The sequence below is a fragment of the Rhinolophus hipposideros genome (assembly GCF_964194185.1).
Source record: "Rhinolophus hipposideros genome assembly, chromosome: 15".
Taxonomy (NCBI): domain Eukaryota; kingdom Metazoa; phylum Chordata; class Mammalia; order Chiroptera; family Rhinolophidae; genus Rhinolophus; species Rhinolophus hipposideros.
Window position 1 is genome coordinate 27,589,985 of NC_138061.1, and position 17,730 is coordinate 27,607,714.

General features: G+C 37.7%; 1 protein-coding gene across 2 annotated transcripts in view; it reads left to right on the top strand.

Moving 5' to 3' along the window:
* Positions 1 to 17,730, top strand: part of TCTN3 (tectonic family member 3) — a 26,289-nt gene continuing 8,559 nt past the window's right edge. The window contains exons 1-14 of one of the 2 annotated variants that reach the window (XM_081074738.1): positions 1 to 355; positions 524 to 647; positions 968 to 1,086; positions 4,192 to 4,319; positions 4,735 to 4,843; positions 4,931 to 5,046; positions 5,546 to 5,581; positions 6,148 to 6,228; positions 7,317 to 7,442; positions 8,465 to 8,572; positions 8,999 to 9,093; positions 9,522 to 9,675; positions 12,526 to 12,663; positions 14,231 to 14,565. In XM_081074738.1, the coding sequence (XP_080930864.1) occupies positions 103 to 355; positions 524 to 647; positions 968 to 1,086; positions 4,192 to 4,319; positions 4,735 to 4,843; positions 4,931 to 5,046; positions 5,546 to 5,581; positions 6,148 to 6,228; positions 7,317 to 7,442; positions 8,465 to 8,572; positions 8,999 to 9,093; positions 9,522 to 9,675; positions 12,526 to 12,663; positions 14,231 to 14,440 (1,797 nt within the window). In that variant the 5' untranslated portion in view covers positions 1 to 102 and the 3' untranslated portion in view covers positions 14,441 to 14,565. Of the gene's footprint in view, positions 356 to 523; positions 648 to 967; positions 1,087 to 4,191; positions 4,320 to 4,734; positions 4,844 to 4,930; positions 5,047 to 5,545; positions 5,582 to 6,147; positions 6,229 to 7,316; positions 7,443 to 8,464; positions 8,573 to 8,998; positions 9,094 to 9,521; positions 9,676 to 12,525; positions 12,664 to 14,230; positions 14,566 to 17,730 lie in introns of those variants that run through there. The other variant, XM_081074737.1, reaches the window with a different exon arrangement.

A 17,730-nucleotide genomic window follows, 5' to 3' on the forward strand; every position in this document is an offset into this window, starting at 1 on the left:
GTCACACGCTTTGCGACTCTTGCCCTTCCCCTCAATCCTCTAGCACCGCGTCTGGCGACCGCAGAAATCCACCTTGAAACTGTCGGAAGTCTCGACTAACCTATGTGCGCCTCTCCGCTCCTGTTGCTGCAGGTGTTCTTCCTGATGGTCCCCGAGGGCGCTCGTCCTCAGCCTTCTTCCTCCCCGTCAGGGCCAGTGCCCACTCCTTCGGACCTGGGGCCAGGGTCGCAGGGTGGGACAGCTCAGCCCACCGAGGGGACTGAAACTCCCAGGGCCGTGCCTGGGAGCTCCACGGCGGGCCCTCCTGTCGTCACCCCTCCGGCGCCCGGGAATAGGACCGCGGACCTCTTCCCAGGTGAGGAGAAGAGATGGGGGGATGGCAACTACTGACTTAGGTCTCAAATTCTGTCAACAGTGAATTGCCACAAAGCGAGCAGTGGGGCTGTCAGAAGAGGGGAATTCGCACCTGGAGGAATCGGGGGATCTCATCCCTTTTTCTCTGCTTTATGTGGTACCTTCGCAGTCTTGCCGATCTGTGTCTGTGACTTGACTCCTGGTACCTGCGATATCAATTGCTGCTGCGACAAGGACTGCTACCTTCTTCATCCGAGGACAGTTTTCTCCTTCTGCCTCCCAGGCAGCGTGAGGTGAGTTGCGTGGCGCAGGTTGGATCCTAAAGGGGATTGGGGCCCTAGAATGGGTACTATTTGGAAGTAGGAAGAGTTAGCCTTCCTGCCCTCCTCCCCCACTTCCTCTCCTGTACATGGAATTGCCTTGGTTTCTCCCAGGAGTGACGTTCCTCTTCGGATTCCCTAGAGCAGGCCCGTCCAATAGAATAGAACCTTCGTGCTGTCCTAGGGCTGCCCAAGGCGCCCTCTCTTTGGCATCTGACTGGCATCCATGGGGCACCCTTCTGTGGACCTGACCCTGTGTTTCTAAGTGTATTAGTCGTTCTGTTTCCACACAGGTCTGCAAGTTGGGTGTGTGTGGACAACTCTCTAATCTTCAGGAGTAATTCCCCGTTGCCTTCAAGAGTTTTCATGGATCCAAATGGAATGAGGCGGTTTTGTGTCCATGTGAACGACTGTGAGTAGACATGTTGGCCGTTCGTAGTGCCTAACATTTATTGAAAATTGGCTTTGTTTCTATCCTTTTCTTTGTCTTTCAAACTTTTTTTTTCCCTTTGAATTTCTATCACCCTTCCTCTCCTTCTGCCTCTCCACCTGCCCCCTCTCTTTTTCTTATTAGGTGAACATGTGCACTTTCATACCCCTTATTGGCTCTGGGTCAGAAAACCCATACCAAACTTTAACTTCAATCATCCCTGTTAGCCCAGATAATTACAGACAGGCTGTATTCCCTGACTTGCTACAATCTCCGTGAAAGCACGCACTGAATCCCCAGTACCTTCTACAGAGGAGGCACCGAATAATACTTGAATCTTTCAAAAATGAGTCTGTACCAACCTTGTTTTTATTTTATGAGACAGCAGTGTTGGGGAAAGCGTATTAGACCCCGATCTCAACCTTTCCATTTACTAGCTGCACAGACTTAGGCAGACCTCTTCGAGTTCCCAGTCTCATTTCTTCGACTGAAAAAAATATTAACACTGGCCCTGGATGTGAAAGTGCTCTGCAACTGTACAGTGCAATAATGATAAGAGGTAGTGGTTGTTATTAAGGTTTTTAAATGGACTTAGAAATGTGCTGGTGACAGCTATAACATTTCTTAAGATATGAAGCTAATATGTCTCTTTTTTAATGTCTAAGAAGCAAAATAATGTTCTCACACAAAACAGACTTAATTGTCCCTTCCACCCTGAAAGTTAATTCATCCTGATTTCATCTGACTGTTAAAAAAGAAATAGCAAAACTATATTTACTTCAGAAAACAACCGATTTTCAGTTTGTGGGGACTTGTAATAAGATTGCAGCTGCTCCAGCAGCCTTGTTATGCTCTAGAGCTATTACATTAACGTCCAACTGGTCCTCCCTCCTTTTAATCTCCCCTCCTGCTTCTCGTATACCATCCTGACACTGCTTCTGGACCAGTGGTTCTGAACTTTCTTCCTCCAGCAACACCTGAGAGTCACTCTCTTGGAAACTATACACTTTGAATGTGTACTGAACATTGTGTCTTCCAAGGTAAATTATCAGCACCTAGAAAAGATGGACCAGAGCTATGTTTGTACACAGTGCTTAATATTTGCTGCTAATGATCATCAACAACAGATGTTCTTAGTCAAAGTCTAAGTAGACTGGAGACCAGGAATCAGGAGATCCATGATCTACTCCTTGCTCTGCCAGATGGCTCTGAGGCCTTTGGCAACTCATTTACGTCTCAGGATTCAGATATCCTAATGGCATTGAGCCAGATGGCCTCTAGGCTTTCTTCCACATTTGAAATTGTATCAAAGTTTATTATCCTTAGCCTATATTCCTTATCTGCATCATCCCTGCTTAGCACCAATATCCCTGCATTAAAGTGGGAGTCAAAATGTTAACTCTCTCTTTTTCTTTTAAGCCATGAAAATAGTCAGATGGATATTTACCATCTCAGCCTATCTTCTTTCTTAGCTTAACTTAGCTTTTCTTTCATTTACAAGGATAGAAATAACTGCATTTTTTATGAGGTAAGCATTTTTTTCCATGTGGTTTTCAGGGTCTGAGTTCTGAGGAAATGTTAAACAGCTCCTGGAAGCTTTAAAGTTTGAAGGTTCAGATCAGAGGCAGAAGAAGGTGGTCTGCAAACCAGCAGCGTCAGCATCACCTGTCCCACAGCAATACTTTTAAAACTCCAAAATGCATGCACATCACCGGGAGAGCTTGTTAACGTGCAGGTTCTGACTCCCTATGCCTGGGGAGTGGCTTAAGACTCTCAATTTCTGACAAACTCCCTGGTGATGCTGGGGCACCACGCTTTGAGTATCTAGAGCATATAGAAAGAGTAAGTAAACTGCACACCCCCAGAATTGAGCATTGTAGTCTCCGTTTCATGCTCTATCAGAAAGCTGCAAAGTCAAATAATTAAGGCTTTGTGATCGCAGAGGATAAAGGTCAAGCTGTTGTCATGTAGAATCCTCATTAGCTTTCAGTGATGCAGGTCTTGATACCTTTTGAGTCTGTCCAAATGACCATAATTATTTGAAGAATAAAGGAATACATACAGGTCATGTTTCTGCTATGTTCCTTTTTCAAGTTAGCAGAAGACTTGGGTGGTGAAGCAGAGTATTGTCCATCACCAGCCACCCTCTGGGAGGGGACAATGCCAGAGGTCTTTTCTTACATCTCTCTCCCAGTGTCCTAAAGAGATGACTGGAGAAGCTTGGGTAGATTTATATGTTGCTATAAAATAAATTATAGGATTGTTATAGAAAGTACCCCTTTGGAGTGTCTGAAATTTTGAATGTAGGAATTATAAGGTGAAAGGAATAAAACATGATAAATCCATATGCTTGAGAGATGGAAACATTATTATTAGGACTGGTCAGTTGAAGTTTAGAGCACAAAAAGGTTTGGAAAGGACAAATCAAATATTGTCTAACATTGCCATGTTCCTATGGAAACACTACTATTTTGTTATACTAGAGACACACTTGGTGTAGGGCAAATGTTAGCATTACTGAGCTTCTCCTTTTCATCCCAAATTGCTAATCATACACATTCCTGGCATCAGAGACTTGGAACTAACTGGCATTCATTGGCCATAGTCTTATCTCAGATCTTAATACCAAAACAATAATTTATTTAATAGATTCCAAATAAATTAGTAAATGATAGAAATCTGAACCGCTATTTCTGAAGATGGAGTATTGATTGGGAACCTTCTGAGAAAATGTTCTGTAAACTGAGTAATAGTAATAAAAATGTATAAATTTGTAGAAATTCTTTTGAGTTTATACTTAAGATTAGTGCATTTTTATACTTCACCTTTTTTTTTAATTTATTGGGGTGACAATTGTTAGTGAAATTACATAGATTTCAGGTATATAATTCTGTATTACATCATCTATAAATCCCATTGTGTGTTCACCACCCAGAGTCAGTTCTCCTTCCATCTACTTCACCTTAATATGTATATATTATGCCTCAATAAAAATATTTTTAAAAATTAGTTACTTGGTATTCAAGATATTTAAAAATAAATGTCTTTCTTTACCTAAATCCCTTTTCTTTTTAAAAATCATTTTAGCAAAATTAAACTATTTCCAGGAGCTCCAAAAGGTCAATGCAAGCAACTTCCAGGCCCTGGTTACAGAATTTGAAGGCAAATCATTCACTTCCACATTCCAAACCCAATCACCATCATCTTTTTACAGGGTGAGCCTGGGGAAGGGGATGGGATTGTTTGGTTTGGTTTTTCCCTCACAGTGGTCAACTGCCGGGTGTCTTTGAAGTACCCTGCTGCAACCGTGTTTCCCCAAAAATAAGACCTAGCCGGACCATCAGTTCTAATGCGTCTTTTGGAGCAAAAATTAATATAAGACCCAGTCCTATATTATATTATACAACACTGGATCTTATATTTATTTTTGCTCTAAAAGACGCATTAGAGCTGATGATCCAGCTAGGTCTTATTTGGGGGGAAACACGGAATTAGGTAAACCATTGTTAGCTCTTTAGGATTGCAGTATTGTCTACATTAACAAGCTGTTGAGTTAATTTTTATTTTTACTTTTCTGGTGGACTTCAGTCCAGTCTCACTGTGAATGCATTTCTGTTCTACTTTGTTCAGGCTGGGGACCCCATTGTGACTTACTTCTCCAAGTGGTCTGTAATAAGCTTGCTGAGGCAACCTGCAGGAGTTGGAGCTGGGGGACTCTGTGCCGAGAGCAATCCTGCAGGTGAGTCCAGAGCAGAAGTACCAGTCTTTTTGTTCAATTTAAAATAGGCTTTCTCATTTACCATCCCCTTGATTCTTCTGTTCTAAGGTTTCCTAGAGAGTAAAAGTACAACCTGTGCTCATTTCTTCAAGGACCTCGCAAACAGCTGCACCTTGGATCCAGCCCTCAATGCTGCCTCTTACTATAACTTCACAGTCTTGAAGGTGGGTGTCCCTTCTCCCCCTACTGTCACCATTGTGGGTTTAAAGTCAACAAGCTTTCAACTTTGGGGTTGTGGGAAAAGCACTGAACTGAAGTCAGAATGCCCAAGAGCTACATAAAAGGCAGAGGGCCTACAAAACCCTATCATCTGAAGAAAGATGAAAGAATTTGGGCTGTATAAACAAGATAAGAGATTCTCATCCTCCAGGCTAAGGACTTTGGCTTGGGAGGGTGGCAGGGGTGGTCTCACTATTCACTACAACTTCTTGCTTTTGCCATTCAGTAGAGCTCTGTTCAGAGTAGGTGGGCATTGCAGTCCAACCAACCTCCCCTCAGCTTTACTCCTGGCATTTTAATATAAAGCCTCAGGTACAAGAGAGGAAGCAAATCATTCTAATATGTTGATTCCCACCTCACTCCCTAAATGTGAAACAACAAGCTACTGGAAATTTTTCTCTAACGTATATGCATAGTCATTTTTTTGTTATTTTTTTATTCTAGGTTCCAAGAGGTATGACTGATCTGCAGAATATGAAGGTATGATGCTATGTATCAGAAGAAAGTAGAGAGAATATTCAGTCTCTTTGCATCTCAGGCAATTTCAGTCTAGATTGTAATAGTGAAAGAAAATGTATATTTGACAAATCAAACTGTTAAGTGTGTATCTAAAACAATATTTTCCTAAAATTAATGTTCTATATGATTAATAAGCATCATATGAAATAAGAATTCAAAAGGTATTAGATAAGTTTGGGAAACATTGGGTTAAATAAAGTTAAACACTATATTTAGGGTGGACTTCTTGGCATCTTTAATATGCTAGAGGGCCTTGTTAATCTTTAAGAGGCGTGTATCAAATATAGTATTTCTAAAACTTTTTTTTAACCATGGAACCTTTATATCTACTAGAATTAATGTTCTGAGAAATATATTCTTAGTTGTGCTGATTTAGAATGACTTGAACTTATGTTGCAGGCTGGCAATGGAAGGATAAAGGTGATGGTAGAAAATGAAAACTACTCATTTCAGCATGATATGTAAGCTAGAAGAGAAAATGCTGCCTTTTCTCCATTGAAGTTGATTTGCTTCTTTCCCTTGGCTAGTTCCAGGTTCCTGTAACACTTGTCTCAAAGGCTGACTCTCCTCTGTTGGCTGGAAACACTTGTCAGAATGTTGTTTCCCAGGTAGGGATGCTGACCTCAGGTCCTGGAGTGATGTATGTTGATCAACATTCCCAGAGGTGCTTCATCTTCTATTAAGTACCAGACTGCATGAATTTCTGTGCACTACCTGAAACTGAACATGTCAAGAATGGAGCCCATCCTCTATCCCCCACCATGTTTCAGTCATTTGCATCACCACCATCCTCCAGTATTTCATGTCCAAAACATTAAGATTATTTCTGACTCCTCTTTCTTTGTCCATATGCGTCTATTATGGTTCTTACTGACCACATTTTCTTCTGAAGAAGTCAGTATCATCTGAACATCTGAAATAGACTAATCAACTTCTTTTCCTCTATTCTCTCTCTTCTCATCAACCTACAGAAGTAAGAGTTAATCGTAAAGCATAATTTTTAAGGACTATGCTCAAAAATCTATTCAATTACCTTCAATTGCTTCTAACTTCCATCTCCAGCAATTATCTTTATTCCGCTTAAGACATGGGGATAGCGAAGTAAACCATATTTCCATTCCATGATCACCTCTGCCCCTACTCAGCCTTCCTCCGCACACTGTCAAAACTTATTTTGCTTCCCTTTCACTTCTTCCTGTAAACTCACCTCTCCCATTAACGCTTTCAGAAAACTCTGTCCAGTCTCTCTTTTAATGTGTAGATATAATATGAAGTCAACTTTGTCTTTTCATGGTATTTGTGTTTGGCATTTTTAAGGTTACTTGTTTATCCTCCCTCCTTCAGTTATTTTTTATTGAGATAATAATTGATATATAACATATTAGTTTTAGGAGTACAACACAATGATTTGATATATATATATATATATATATATATATATATAGTGAAATGATTACCACAGTAAGTTTAGTTAACATCCATTACCACAAAAGTTTAGTAATTTTTTTCTTGTAATGAGAACTTTCAAGATCTACTCTTTTAGCGACTTTCAAATGTACAATATTGTTAATTATAGTCACCATACTGTACCCTCATTCAATTATAAAAAAATCCTTAAAGACAGAAAATCTTTTGTCTTGAACTTAATTAACCCAGTAAATAATTTTTATTAATTGATTCTACTTTTGTATTTCAGGTCGTCTATGAGATAGAGACCAATGGGACTTTTGGAATCCAGAAAGTCTCTGTCAGTTTTGAACAAACCAACCTGACTGTCGAGCCAGACACTTCCATACAGCAACACTTCATCATTCGTTTCAGGGTTAGGGCCCTTCTATATGGGATCGAGAGGGGAAGGAATATTGGCTTAGAAATAGTTACTCTGCTTCTGTAACACATGTGAAATACAATAAGAATATGAAAGCCTAGTTCAAGCTGTCAGTTGAAGCCTTAAAATTTAATATCCCATAATTTAACTACAAATGGTAGGAATTCAACAATATGCATTAACATTTTCTCTGATTCTCTATCTGGCCCCCAGCAAAGCAGGACTTCAATCTCAACTCCAAACTCTTTTTTTAAATAGTCATTTTGAATCATAAATTCAGCCAGCATCCCACAGAAATTCTTTAACTAGCTTTTCTCCTATTTCTGAGCATTCAACTGGTTGGTTGTGTGTTTTGTTTGTTTGTTTTTTCTTTCCACTTTCACTCCTTATATTTCTGTATTCTTTGAGCTTACATGCTTACAATGAGCATGAATTTTTGCCTCTGTATCTTTATGAACATGAACGTGTAAAAAATATAATGTGATGGCATTCAGAGTTTTATTCATTTCCCACTTAATCTAAGTTTCTAATCTTGATCACCACCTTTAGGCTTTCTTCTTTCTTCTTTTTGAACCCAGCACAGTCTGATTTCTTCCCAACTCTGCCCTCAAGTCAGCAACCAAGTCTCATGTCTCTCAGAGTTCATCTCTGGAACATGTTGAGTTAATTAAAATATATTTCTAAATTACGTTTAAATTCCTTTCAGCCAGGCTGAACATAGCCCGAAATTGATAGTAATTTTTGAGAAACAGCGTTGATAGATCCTTCATTGTAATCCTTGATAGAGCAGCATATAGTGAATTTCAATATTCAGATCACTCAGTACTTATTTAAGTGGGAAAAACAGGAAAAGTCATTGGAATAAAAATTTCTGCAAAATACTACGCTGTGGAAGGAAGCCAGATTGTTCAGTACAGCTAACTTACTGTATTGCCTTAGGGAGGGCATGAAGCCAAGCAGTACAGGTAAGAGAACATGCTTTTCTCCATAGTGACTCTTCTTCACTCTTTCTGCAGGCTTTTCGACAGAGCACAACTGCTTCTCTCCCTGGTCCTAGAAGTGGGAATCCTGGCTATATTGTGGGGAAACCACTCTTGGCTCTAACTGGCGACTTAAGTCACAAAGTATCCTTCTTGAGCTGGGTGGCCTGTTACAGCTTCATGAGAAAACTGTAGCTGCTGATTTTTTTGATTTTCCAATTCTGAGGTCCCCCCATTTTTTAGGTATCCATGACTTCCTTTACCAAACCATTAATACATCACGTTCTCAAATGTTGACGCAATCCAAGGCTTTAAAACTTATGTTAGACTGCCCAAAGGTGAGAGGATTGTGACTGATTTTTGTTTTAATGTATTTATATGCTGGTGTGTGGTTAACCATTTTTGGAAAATCACTAATTGTCTCTGTGTTTTTTAATTACTGGGGGAAGAATACAAATTGTGACTTGAACGATATCATGATGGTAATAAAATATACATAGTGTTAAGGAAACAAGAAGAGCGTACTTTTTTCCCTGTGATGATCTCCTTGACCGTCACTTCCCACCTCAGATGACCCTCTTACAGAGCCACGGTGATGGAACTTGCTCTGTTAAGAGGCACGAAGTACAATTTGGAGTGAACGCAATGTCTGGGTGCAAGTTCAGGTAACTCTTTGCTTCTGCATCAGTTCCTACAGTTTTGTCTCTGTAGGGATTATGTTGGCATAGTAACTTTTACATTTTGAATGAGAGTTCAGAGAATGCTAGTTAGGAGTAGTCTCATCTAAATAATATTGCTAAGAGTTTTCTGACAGTCCTCGATACCTACTAAGGATTATTTTCCTCCAATTTATTTTGTAGTAGTAGTATTATTTTTAATACTTATTTTATTTAGTTTTTTAAGGAGGGCGCAGCTCACAGTGGCTCATGCGGGGATCGAACCGGCAATCTTGGTGTTATTAGCACCACGCTCTCACCAACTGAGCTAACTGGCCCTCCCTATAGTATTATTTCTAACATTTGGATTCATACATTAGGATGGTTATAGTATTATGTTAGCATTGGACTCCAGCCTCCATGGTGTTTAATTTCAGGCTGAAAAATGTGGACTGCAGTCGCTTGCAGCAGGACATGTATCAGGTTCTTCACGGAAGGCCCAGACCAGAACATGTTGCCATCTTTGGTAATGCCAACCCAGCCCAGAAGGGAGAATGGACCAGGATCCTCAGCAGGAACTGCAGTGTTTCAGTAAGGAGAGAAATATATCTTGTGGAGACTCAACTTTCCCTTTCTGTTTGTAAATTACTGTTATTAAAATTAAAACCAACCCTATTTCCCTAGAAGATGTGGTTGTCATAGAAGGAAGATAATGCAGTTGTTTTAAGAAGAAGGATGTAAGAAATCATGCCCCTTTGATGTCATTATTTCAGGTTAGGTTTATACCTAACATTTTCCTTACTTGGGGAAAACTTTGAAGGTAGAAAATGTAGAAATTTATAAAGGCCATGCTCTGTGGTTCTAAATCAACCTGACTCACAGTAAGAATAAATATTAACACATTTCATCTATATACCAAATATTCTCTTATATGCTTGAATGTTGGTCATCACAGATTCTTTGAATTTGAAATTGTGTTCTTTCTGTTTGTTGTTCTAAAAACGTATATTTTTACATTTACTTTGAATACAGATACATTAACAGGCTAAAAATTCAAACCATGTAGAATGGTATAAATGAAAAGTAAAAACCTCGACACTCCCACCCCAGAAGTAACCTCATTTAGCTGTTTCAGCTCTTACTTTCCCTGGTGGCCCACTAGATCCATGAATAGCAGGTATATCTCTAGACTCCAGTCTAAGTAAAACAAGGAAATCTGCTGTGCTATTCTGTCTTCTTTTTTTGCCTACCCCCATCTCCTCACTTTAGTCAGCTGTACCTTTAATCTTATTTCTTTTTATTTAAAAGTTTAAATTATTTTTCTGTGTAAGTAATACATACACTTGGTTTGAAATTCAAAAAGTACAAAATAAAAATCTCTCTCCCAGGCAGCTCTTCCCTTCCACAGACACAACCAAAGTTACTAGTTTCTTTCCTTCCATAGATAATACATGCTCATACAAGTAAATACTCTTACATTCTTTTTTTTAAAGTCCAAATGATATAATATCATAAATACTGCTCTGCACCTTGGTTTTTTTCACTTGATCTTAGAGTTTGTTCCATGTCAGTACGTATTAAGCCTCCTCATTCTTTGCATAGTATAGTTGCATAATATTCCATTATACAGATGAACCATAATTTCACTTACTTAACCAGTTTTATTGCTGGACATTCATGTTGTTTTCAGTCTTTTGCTATTACACACAATGCAACATTTTATAACCTCATTCAGGTACTGTTTCATACATGTGAGAGTAAACCTATGTGATAAATCCTAGAAGTAGAATTGTTAGATCAAAGGTTACATGCATTTAAAAATTTAATAAATATTGCTAATTCATTCCCCATACGGATTGTACCAATTTATGGTCCCACAACCCATGAGACTTCTTACAACCCCTTCATCAATACTGCTATCAAACTGTTTCATCTTTGCTCATCTGATAAGTGAAAAATAGCATCCCAGTGAGTTTTATTTTTCTCTGTGAGCAAGGTTGAGTAATCTTGACATATGGTTCAACAATTTGTATATTCTTTATTATCTAATTATATCCCTTACCCATTTTTACTGAATTACTGGTCTTATGACTTATAGGAAATATTTATGTATTTGAGAAATAGGCTCTTTTCTGTGGTATGATTTGCAGATATTTGTTCCCAGTTATTTGTCTTTTGACTTTGGTTATGGTGTTTTTTGCCATGCAGAGTTGATTTTTATGTTGTGAAATTCATCAGCCTTTTTTTTTTTTTTTTTACATTGGAGTTTTAGTGCTGATTTTGAAAGGCCTTTCCCCTTAGAGATTATTTTTAAAGTGCCATGTTTCCCTTTCTCAGCACAATCATGACTTTATTCTTTGTATACTTCTTTCCTTTTTAGGAGATTTGGGAGGATAAGAAAACACATATACTTCATCCAGCCTTTAAGCAACTGAAGTCAAATTGAGTTCTCTTAAACCTCAAAGCCATACGGAGGGAATGTGGTTTGGGGTGATACATGGCTGAATGCAGGAAGGGGTTGGTTAGTGACAAGGAGAAATTGGAACCCTCAGACATTGTTGGTAGGACTGCAAAATGGTGCAGCCACTTGGAAGACAGTTTAACAGTTCCTTAATAAATTAAATATGGTCTATTTATGGTCTAAATATAAATATGGTTCTATTCCTAGTTTGTACATGTTATTACCTATGTCTAAGCCTTACTACAGAAAAGTATGAAGCTAGAAAAACTCAAGGCATATTTGAGGATAGTTTGTATCTGCTAAGTTACAGTAACCTCCTGATTGATATCTTCACTTCCATTAATCCTTCCTGCATCTTGGAATCAGTCCTAGAAGCAGACTACTTCCTAATCTAACACTGAAATGTCTCCCTTAGCCTTTCACTGTCCCTGTGTTCAGGTCCTTTGCTTCAGTCACGTGGTCTGTTCAGGGCCAGTACCTTGGACATGCCTGGCACATAGGAGACATTCAGTAACTATTATTCACGTTAATCAATGAAAGTCCCTCTATGGCATCATGTGCTGTTCTAGTTGTATACCTTTTTATATGCCTTTTTATGTCTCTCTGCCTGAATTTTTCTTTAATCACTGTTTCTCCCAATCACATATTACTCATTCCAGTTCCATGAAGCCATCCTCAAGCAGAAATGGATGTTTCTCCTTCTGGCATTCCATAACCCTGACTATGCACCACTCACTGAGAACTTCTTATAACCGTAGTACATGGGCTCATGTTTTATTAATCGATTAGTAATTTCCATTTTAGAATATTACTTTTCCTAAGATCAAGGACAATAATGTGGTCTAGTGTGAACTTTTGTGTTCTTTCTCTAAGCCGTCTGTTATTTTATAACGTTTAAGAAATAATGGCTACTAAATGTATGGTGACTGACGATAGAAACCATCAGTGATTCAAGCAGATGCTTCTTTATCTTTCTGCAGGCTACGCATTGTACTTCCTGCTGTGTCATACCCGTTTCCCTGGAGATCCAGGTACTATGGGCGTATATAGGCCTCCAGTCCAACCCACAAGCTCATGTATCAAGAGCCAGATTCCTATACCAGTGCCAGTCCAGACAGGTAAGTCATGGCTCATAAAGGACCACTAAGCTGTAGAAAGCCTAGCGTGTCGCTCAGCTATTTGATGACCAGATCATTTTTAACTTCTGAGAGTCAATTTTTGGCTAGAGTGAGCTGACATTACTTTCAAGTAATTACGTTGAAAATTACAATTACATTCTCCCTGCCTGGTTACTGAAATTAGCATGTTGTCATGGTGAATACAGTCTGTATTCTTTTTCCCGCTTTTTAAATTTCCTGTACCCAGACTATAGTATAGGTTAATTTCTTCTTAAATTATCATACCAATATTACTGTACTGGTTGTAACTGTGTATTCAATGTGAGAGTCACACACTTATCAGAGTATCTGAGCCTGTTGATTGTTTTTAAAGTTACTTCTGCAGCTAGTTTGGAGTCATCAATTCATGGTTGATTGTGCTCCATTAAAATAAATAATCTTGGTATGTTATAAATGTATTTTTTAAATGTTAGACACTAATGGGTCACAATTTGCAAATTGAAAAATACTTTTAGAGAATACATCTCTGACTACATTTAAAGCTAATTATATTGTTTTATTTAATATCTTTTATTCATTATAATTGAAAGTTGGCAGTGTTTAATATCTCAATCAAATAGCATGTGCTAGAAAAACTACCAATGTAGTTAGTGGTTCTTAATCTTATGGACCCCACATTGAGAATCTGTTGAAAGCTATTCACTTACTAGAAAAATGCACAGACACACATTCTTTATATAGGTTCAAAGGATTTGTTGATTTATTGAAGCCAGGCTAAGAACTTCTGCCACAATCTTGTAATTAAATAGGCAGTATATTAGGAAGGATAAAGAACACTAAACAAAATAAGAATAATTCAGTGTTAGAATTTAGAAATAACTGCTACAAAAGAGAGGGCTAGGAAGTAGCTAGATTGGTGAAACAAGGGTTCTATTTCTATTTTCTGTTGATGGCTTGGAGAATACCAACTGACCTCTCTTCCAAGAAGGGACATTAGTACCACTACCAGGGGACCTGATCATTGTACAGTCAGTAAAGTTTCTGTCACTAAAGTCTTTTCTTTTTCAAGGATCAATCAACCACTATTTGCCTCTATTTCTTAATGAATTATTATACTATAGAAGTACTTTGCCCCCTTCTATGGTTCTTAATAGCCTCTATAGACATCCTTACCTAGTTCACAGGGTTTTTTATCTTATTACCTTTTTTTTAAAAAAAGATTTTATTGGGGAAGGGGAACAAGACTTTATTGGGGAACAATGTGTACTTCCAGGACTTTTAACAATGTGTACTTCCAGGACTTCTTTCCAAGTCAAGTTGTTGTCCTTTCAATCTTAGTTGTGGAGGGTGCTTTTCAGCCTCAAGTTGTTGTCCTTTCAGTCTTAGTTGTGGAGGGCGCAGCTCAGCTCCAGGTCCAGTTGCTGTTGCTAGTTGCAGGGGGCGAAGCCCACCATCCCTTGTGGGAGTCGAACCGGCAACCTTGTGGTTGAGAGCCACGCGCTCCAACCAACTGAGCCATCCGGGAGCTCAGCAGCAGCTCAGCTCAAGGTGCCGTGTTCAATCTTAGTTGCAGGGCGTGCTGTCCACCATCCCTTGCAGGACTCGAGGAGTTGAACTGGCAACCTTGTGGTTGAGAGCCCACTGGCCCAAGTGGGAATCAAACCGGCAGCCTTCGGAGTTTGGAGCACGGAGCTCCAACCGCCTGAGCCACTGGGCCAGACTTACCTGTTTTTTTAAAGGAACTTTTGAAAGTTATGCTCATTATTCCATATGCTAACCTGTATAACCATTTGAGATCTCTCCTTGATACATGATGTTTAATCACAAATTTTAACATGTTTATTCTCTTCACTCATTTGAAAATCTCAATAGCTTCATTGACATCTTTAAAATAAGTGAGGGGATTTAAATTTTTTAATTGGCTTCTCCTTCAATATATGTTTGTCCCTAAGAAAATGTGGAGAAATAATGTGGACATTATCTGGAAGAATACTGTCATGCACTGCATAATGACATTTCAGTCAACAACCATGTATATGGCAATAGTCCCATAAGATTAGAAAGGAGCTGAAAAATTCTTATCATCCAGTGACTTCATAGCACTCATAAAATCATAGTGTAACACATTACTCACATGTTTATGGTGATGCTGGTGTAAAACTTACTGTACTGCCTATTGTACAAACCTATTGTACTGCCAGTCGTATAAAGTGTAACACATACCATGTTTCCCCGAAAATAAGACTGGGTCTTATATTAATTTTTGCTCCAAAAGGTGCATTAGGGCATGTTTTCAGGGGATATCTTATTTCATGTACAACAATCTACATTTATTCAAATACAATCATATCATCTTCTTCTGGAATACTGTCATAATGTATTAAATGCGTCCATCTGGCTGACGAGCTTAACTGGGGCTTATTTTCAGGGTAGGTCTTATTTTCGGGGAAACATGGTACAATTACAGTAGTAGGATATAACAACTAGGTTTGTGTAAGTGCACTCTATGACATTTGCACAACAAAGAAATCACCTAATGACTCATTTCTCAAAATGCATCCCCATTGTTAAACAGCGTATGACTGTGTTATATATAAATAATTCATTATTTTTCAGAGATTATCATTCTCCTTAATTTAACTTTATGTAAATCACTAGTTCTCCTAAAATCAGTGTTAATACCATAAGCTAACTTCTCCTTAAAAATAATGTACTTATTTGAAGAAAAATTACCTTTAAATAGTCACTTAATAATATGCTTTATAGTTACGTAAATAAGTTCTAGCCATCGTAATAGAAATCACATATTTTATTGTGTTAGATTAAAAGAGACTCATGAATGTAACAAACAGATGCAGTTCATGTTTTTGCTTTGGGATTCTGATTTGGACAAACAATTGTAAAGCACATTTTGGAATAGTTGGGAAAACTTGAAAATGTGCTATATTTTAGATAGAAATATTACTAACACAAAAAGGTAGAGGTTAACTTTTTTAAAAAGCAGATTACAAAACAGCCTGTACAATTTGATCTCATTTGGTTAACAATGCATATATGGATGTTTTGTGTACAGAAAGACACATAGATGTTAATAGTGATATTTTTAGTGATAGAAATAGTGTTTTTCTTATTTTCTTTAACTCTTTACAATCTAATTTACTACTTTTGTAGTAAACTTTCTTAAAGTCACTAGGAAAACATCTAAAATTAGCTAGATGTTATTTTAAAGATGAATTCAGTTTCATTCACACTAGTGTGGAAAAACATGAAATACTTAGGAACAAATTAGCAAAAGGAGTGTAAGACCTCTTCGCTATAAAACATTAATGAGAGAAATTACAGGGAACCTGAATTAATGAATAGATATACCATATTCATGAAGTAGAAGACTCAGCATTAAGGTATCTATCCCTAATGGATCTGTAGCTTAAATGCAAACCCCCACAAAAAACCCTAGCAGGCATTTTTGTGGAAATTGACAAGCTGATTAAAGAATTTACATGAAAATTCAAAGGTCTTAGAACAACCAAAACAATTTTGAAAAAGAACAAAGTTGGAGGACTCAATCTACTGATTTCTAGATTTATTCTAAATCTCAGACAGTGTGGTACTGATATAAGGATAAGCAAACAGAGTAGTGAGACAGAATGAAGAGTCAAAAAAACAGGTGCACAAATTAAATCAATAGGAAAAGGACTTTTTTTTTTAAACAGTTGGTGCGGGAACAACTTGATAAAACTGGAACTACTAGATAAACATATGGTGGGGTAAATCAACTAACTTCATACACAAAAAGTATTTATGCCTGGATCATAGACCTTAAATCCAGAGTCATAAAGCTTCTAAAAGAAACATAGAATATCTTTGCAAATTTGAGGTAGGCAAATATTTCTTGGACAGGAAACAAAAATCATTAAATCTCTGCTCATCAAAAGATACCATTATGAAAATGAAAAGGCAGGCTGTAGTTTGGGAAAAAATTTCTCAATGCATTGTCTGACAACAAAATTCATGTCCAGAATATAAAAAGAACACCTATGAATAAATAACACAAGGAACCCACCCCCACCCAAAAAAAACCCTAAAACTGAGCAAAAGATTTGAACAGATAACTTTATTTATAAAAAAAGATAAACAAATGGCTACTAAACACGAAAAGGTGCTCAATATCGTTAGTCTTTAGGTATATACAAATTAAAAACCACAAAATAACTGCTCACTGGGATATTCAATAGACTATTCACTAGAATAGCTACAATCAAAAAGATTGATAACATGAAATGTCGTAAGAATATAGGACAACTGAAATTCCCATACATTGGTAGTAGGAATGAAAAATGGTACAACCTCTTGGTCTTTACAAATTCATTTTCCCTATACCCAGCAATTTTACTTCTGCATATTTACCCATAAGAAATTAAAAAATATTTCAAAAACAAGATTTGTATCAGTGTTCACAGCAGCCTTATTCATGATAGCACAAAACTGGAAACAACCCAAGTATCCATCATCAAGAAAATGAGCAAATTGTGGTGTATTCACACAGTGCCATACATACTACTCAGCAATAAAATAATTACTGGTATACAAAAAAACATAGATGAATTGCAAAAACATTTGTCTTGAGTGAAAGAAGACAAACACACAAAAATACACTGTAAGATTCCATTTGTATGAAGTAGAATAGGCAAAACTATAGTGATAAAAGTCAGAAAGTAGTTGCTTCTGGGAAAGGGACAGGGAATATACTGGAAAGAGGCACAAAGGAATCCTCTGAGAATATGGACATATTCCAGATCTTGTTTTGGGTGTTGGCTACGTAGCATATACAACTGACAAAACTAACTGAACACTTCAGATTTATTGCATATAAATTACGGCTCAATAAAAAAGTTAAAATGAAACAAAAAGACACTTTTAAGAAAAATGGGAGAAAAAAGCCACTGACTGGGGAAAATATTTGCAATACACATACCTGGCAAACTTCTTGTATGTATTATAGAATAAAAAACCTCTCTCAGCTCAATAATGAGTTACACACCTGAGCCAAAGAACTTATCCTAGTTC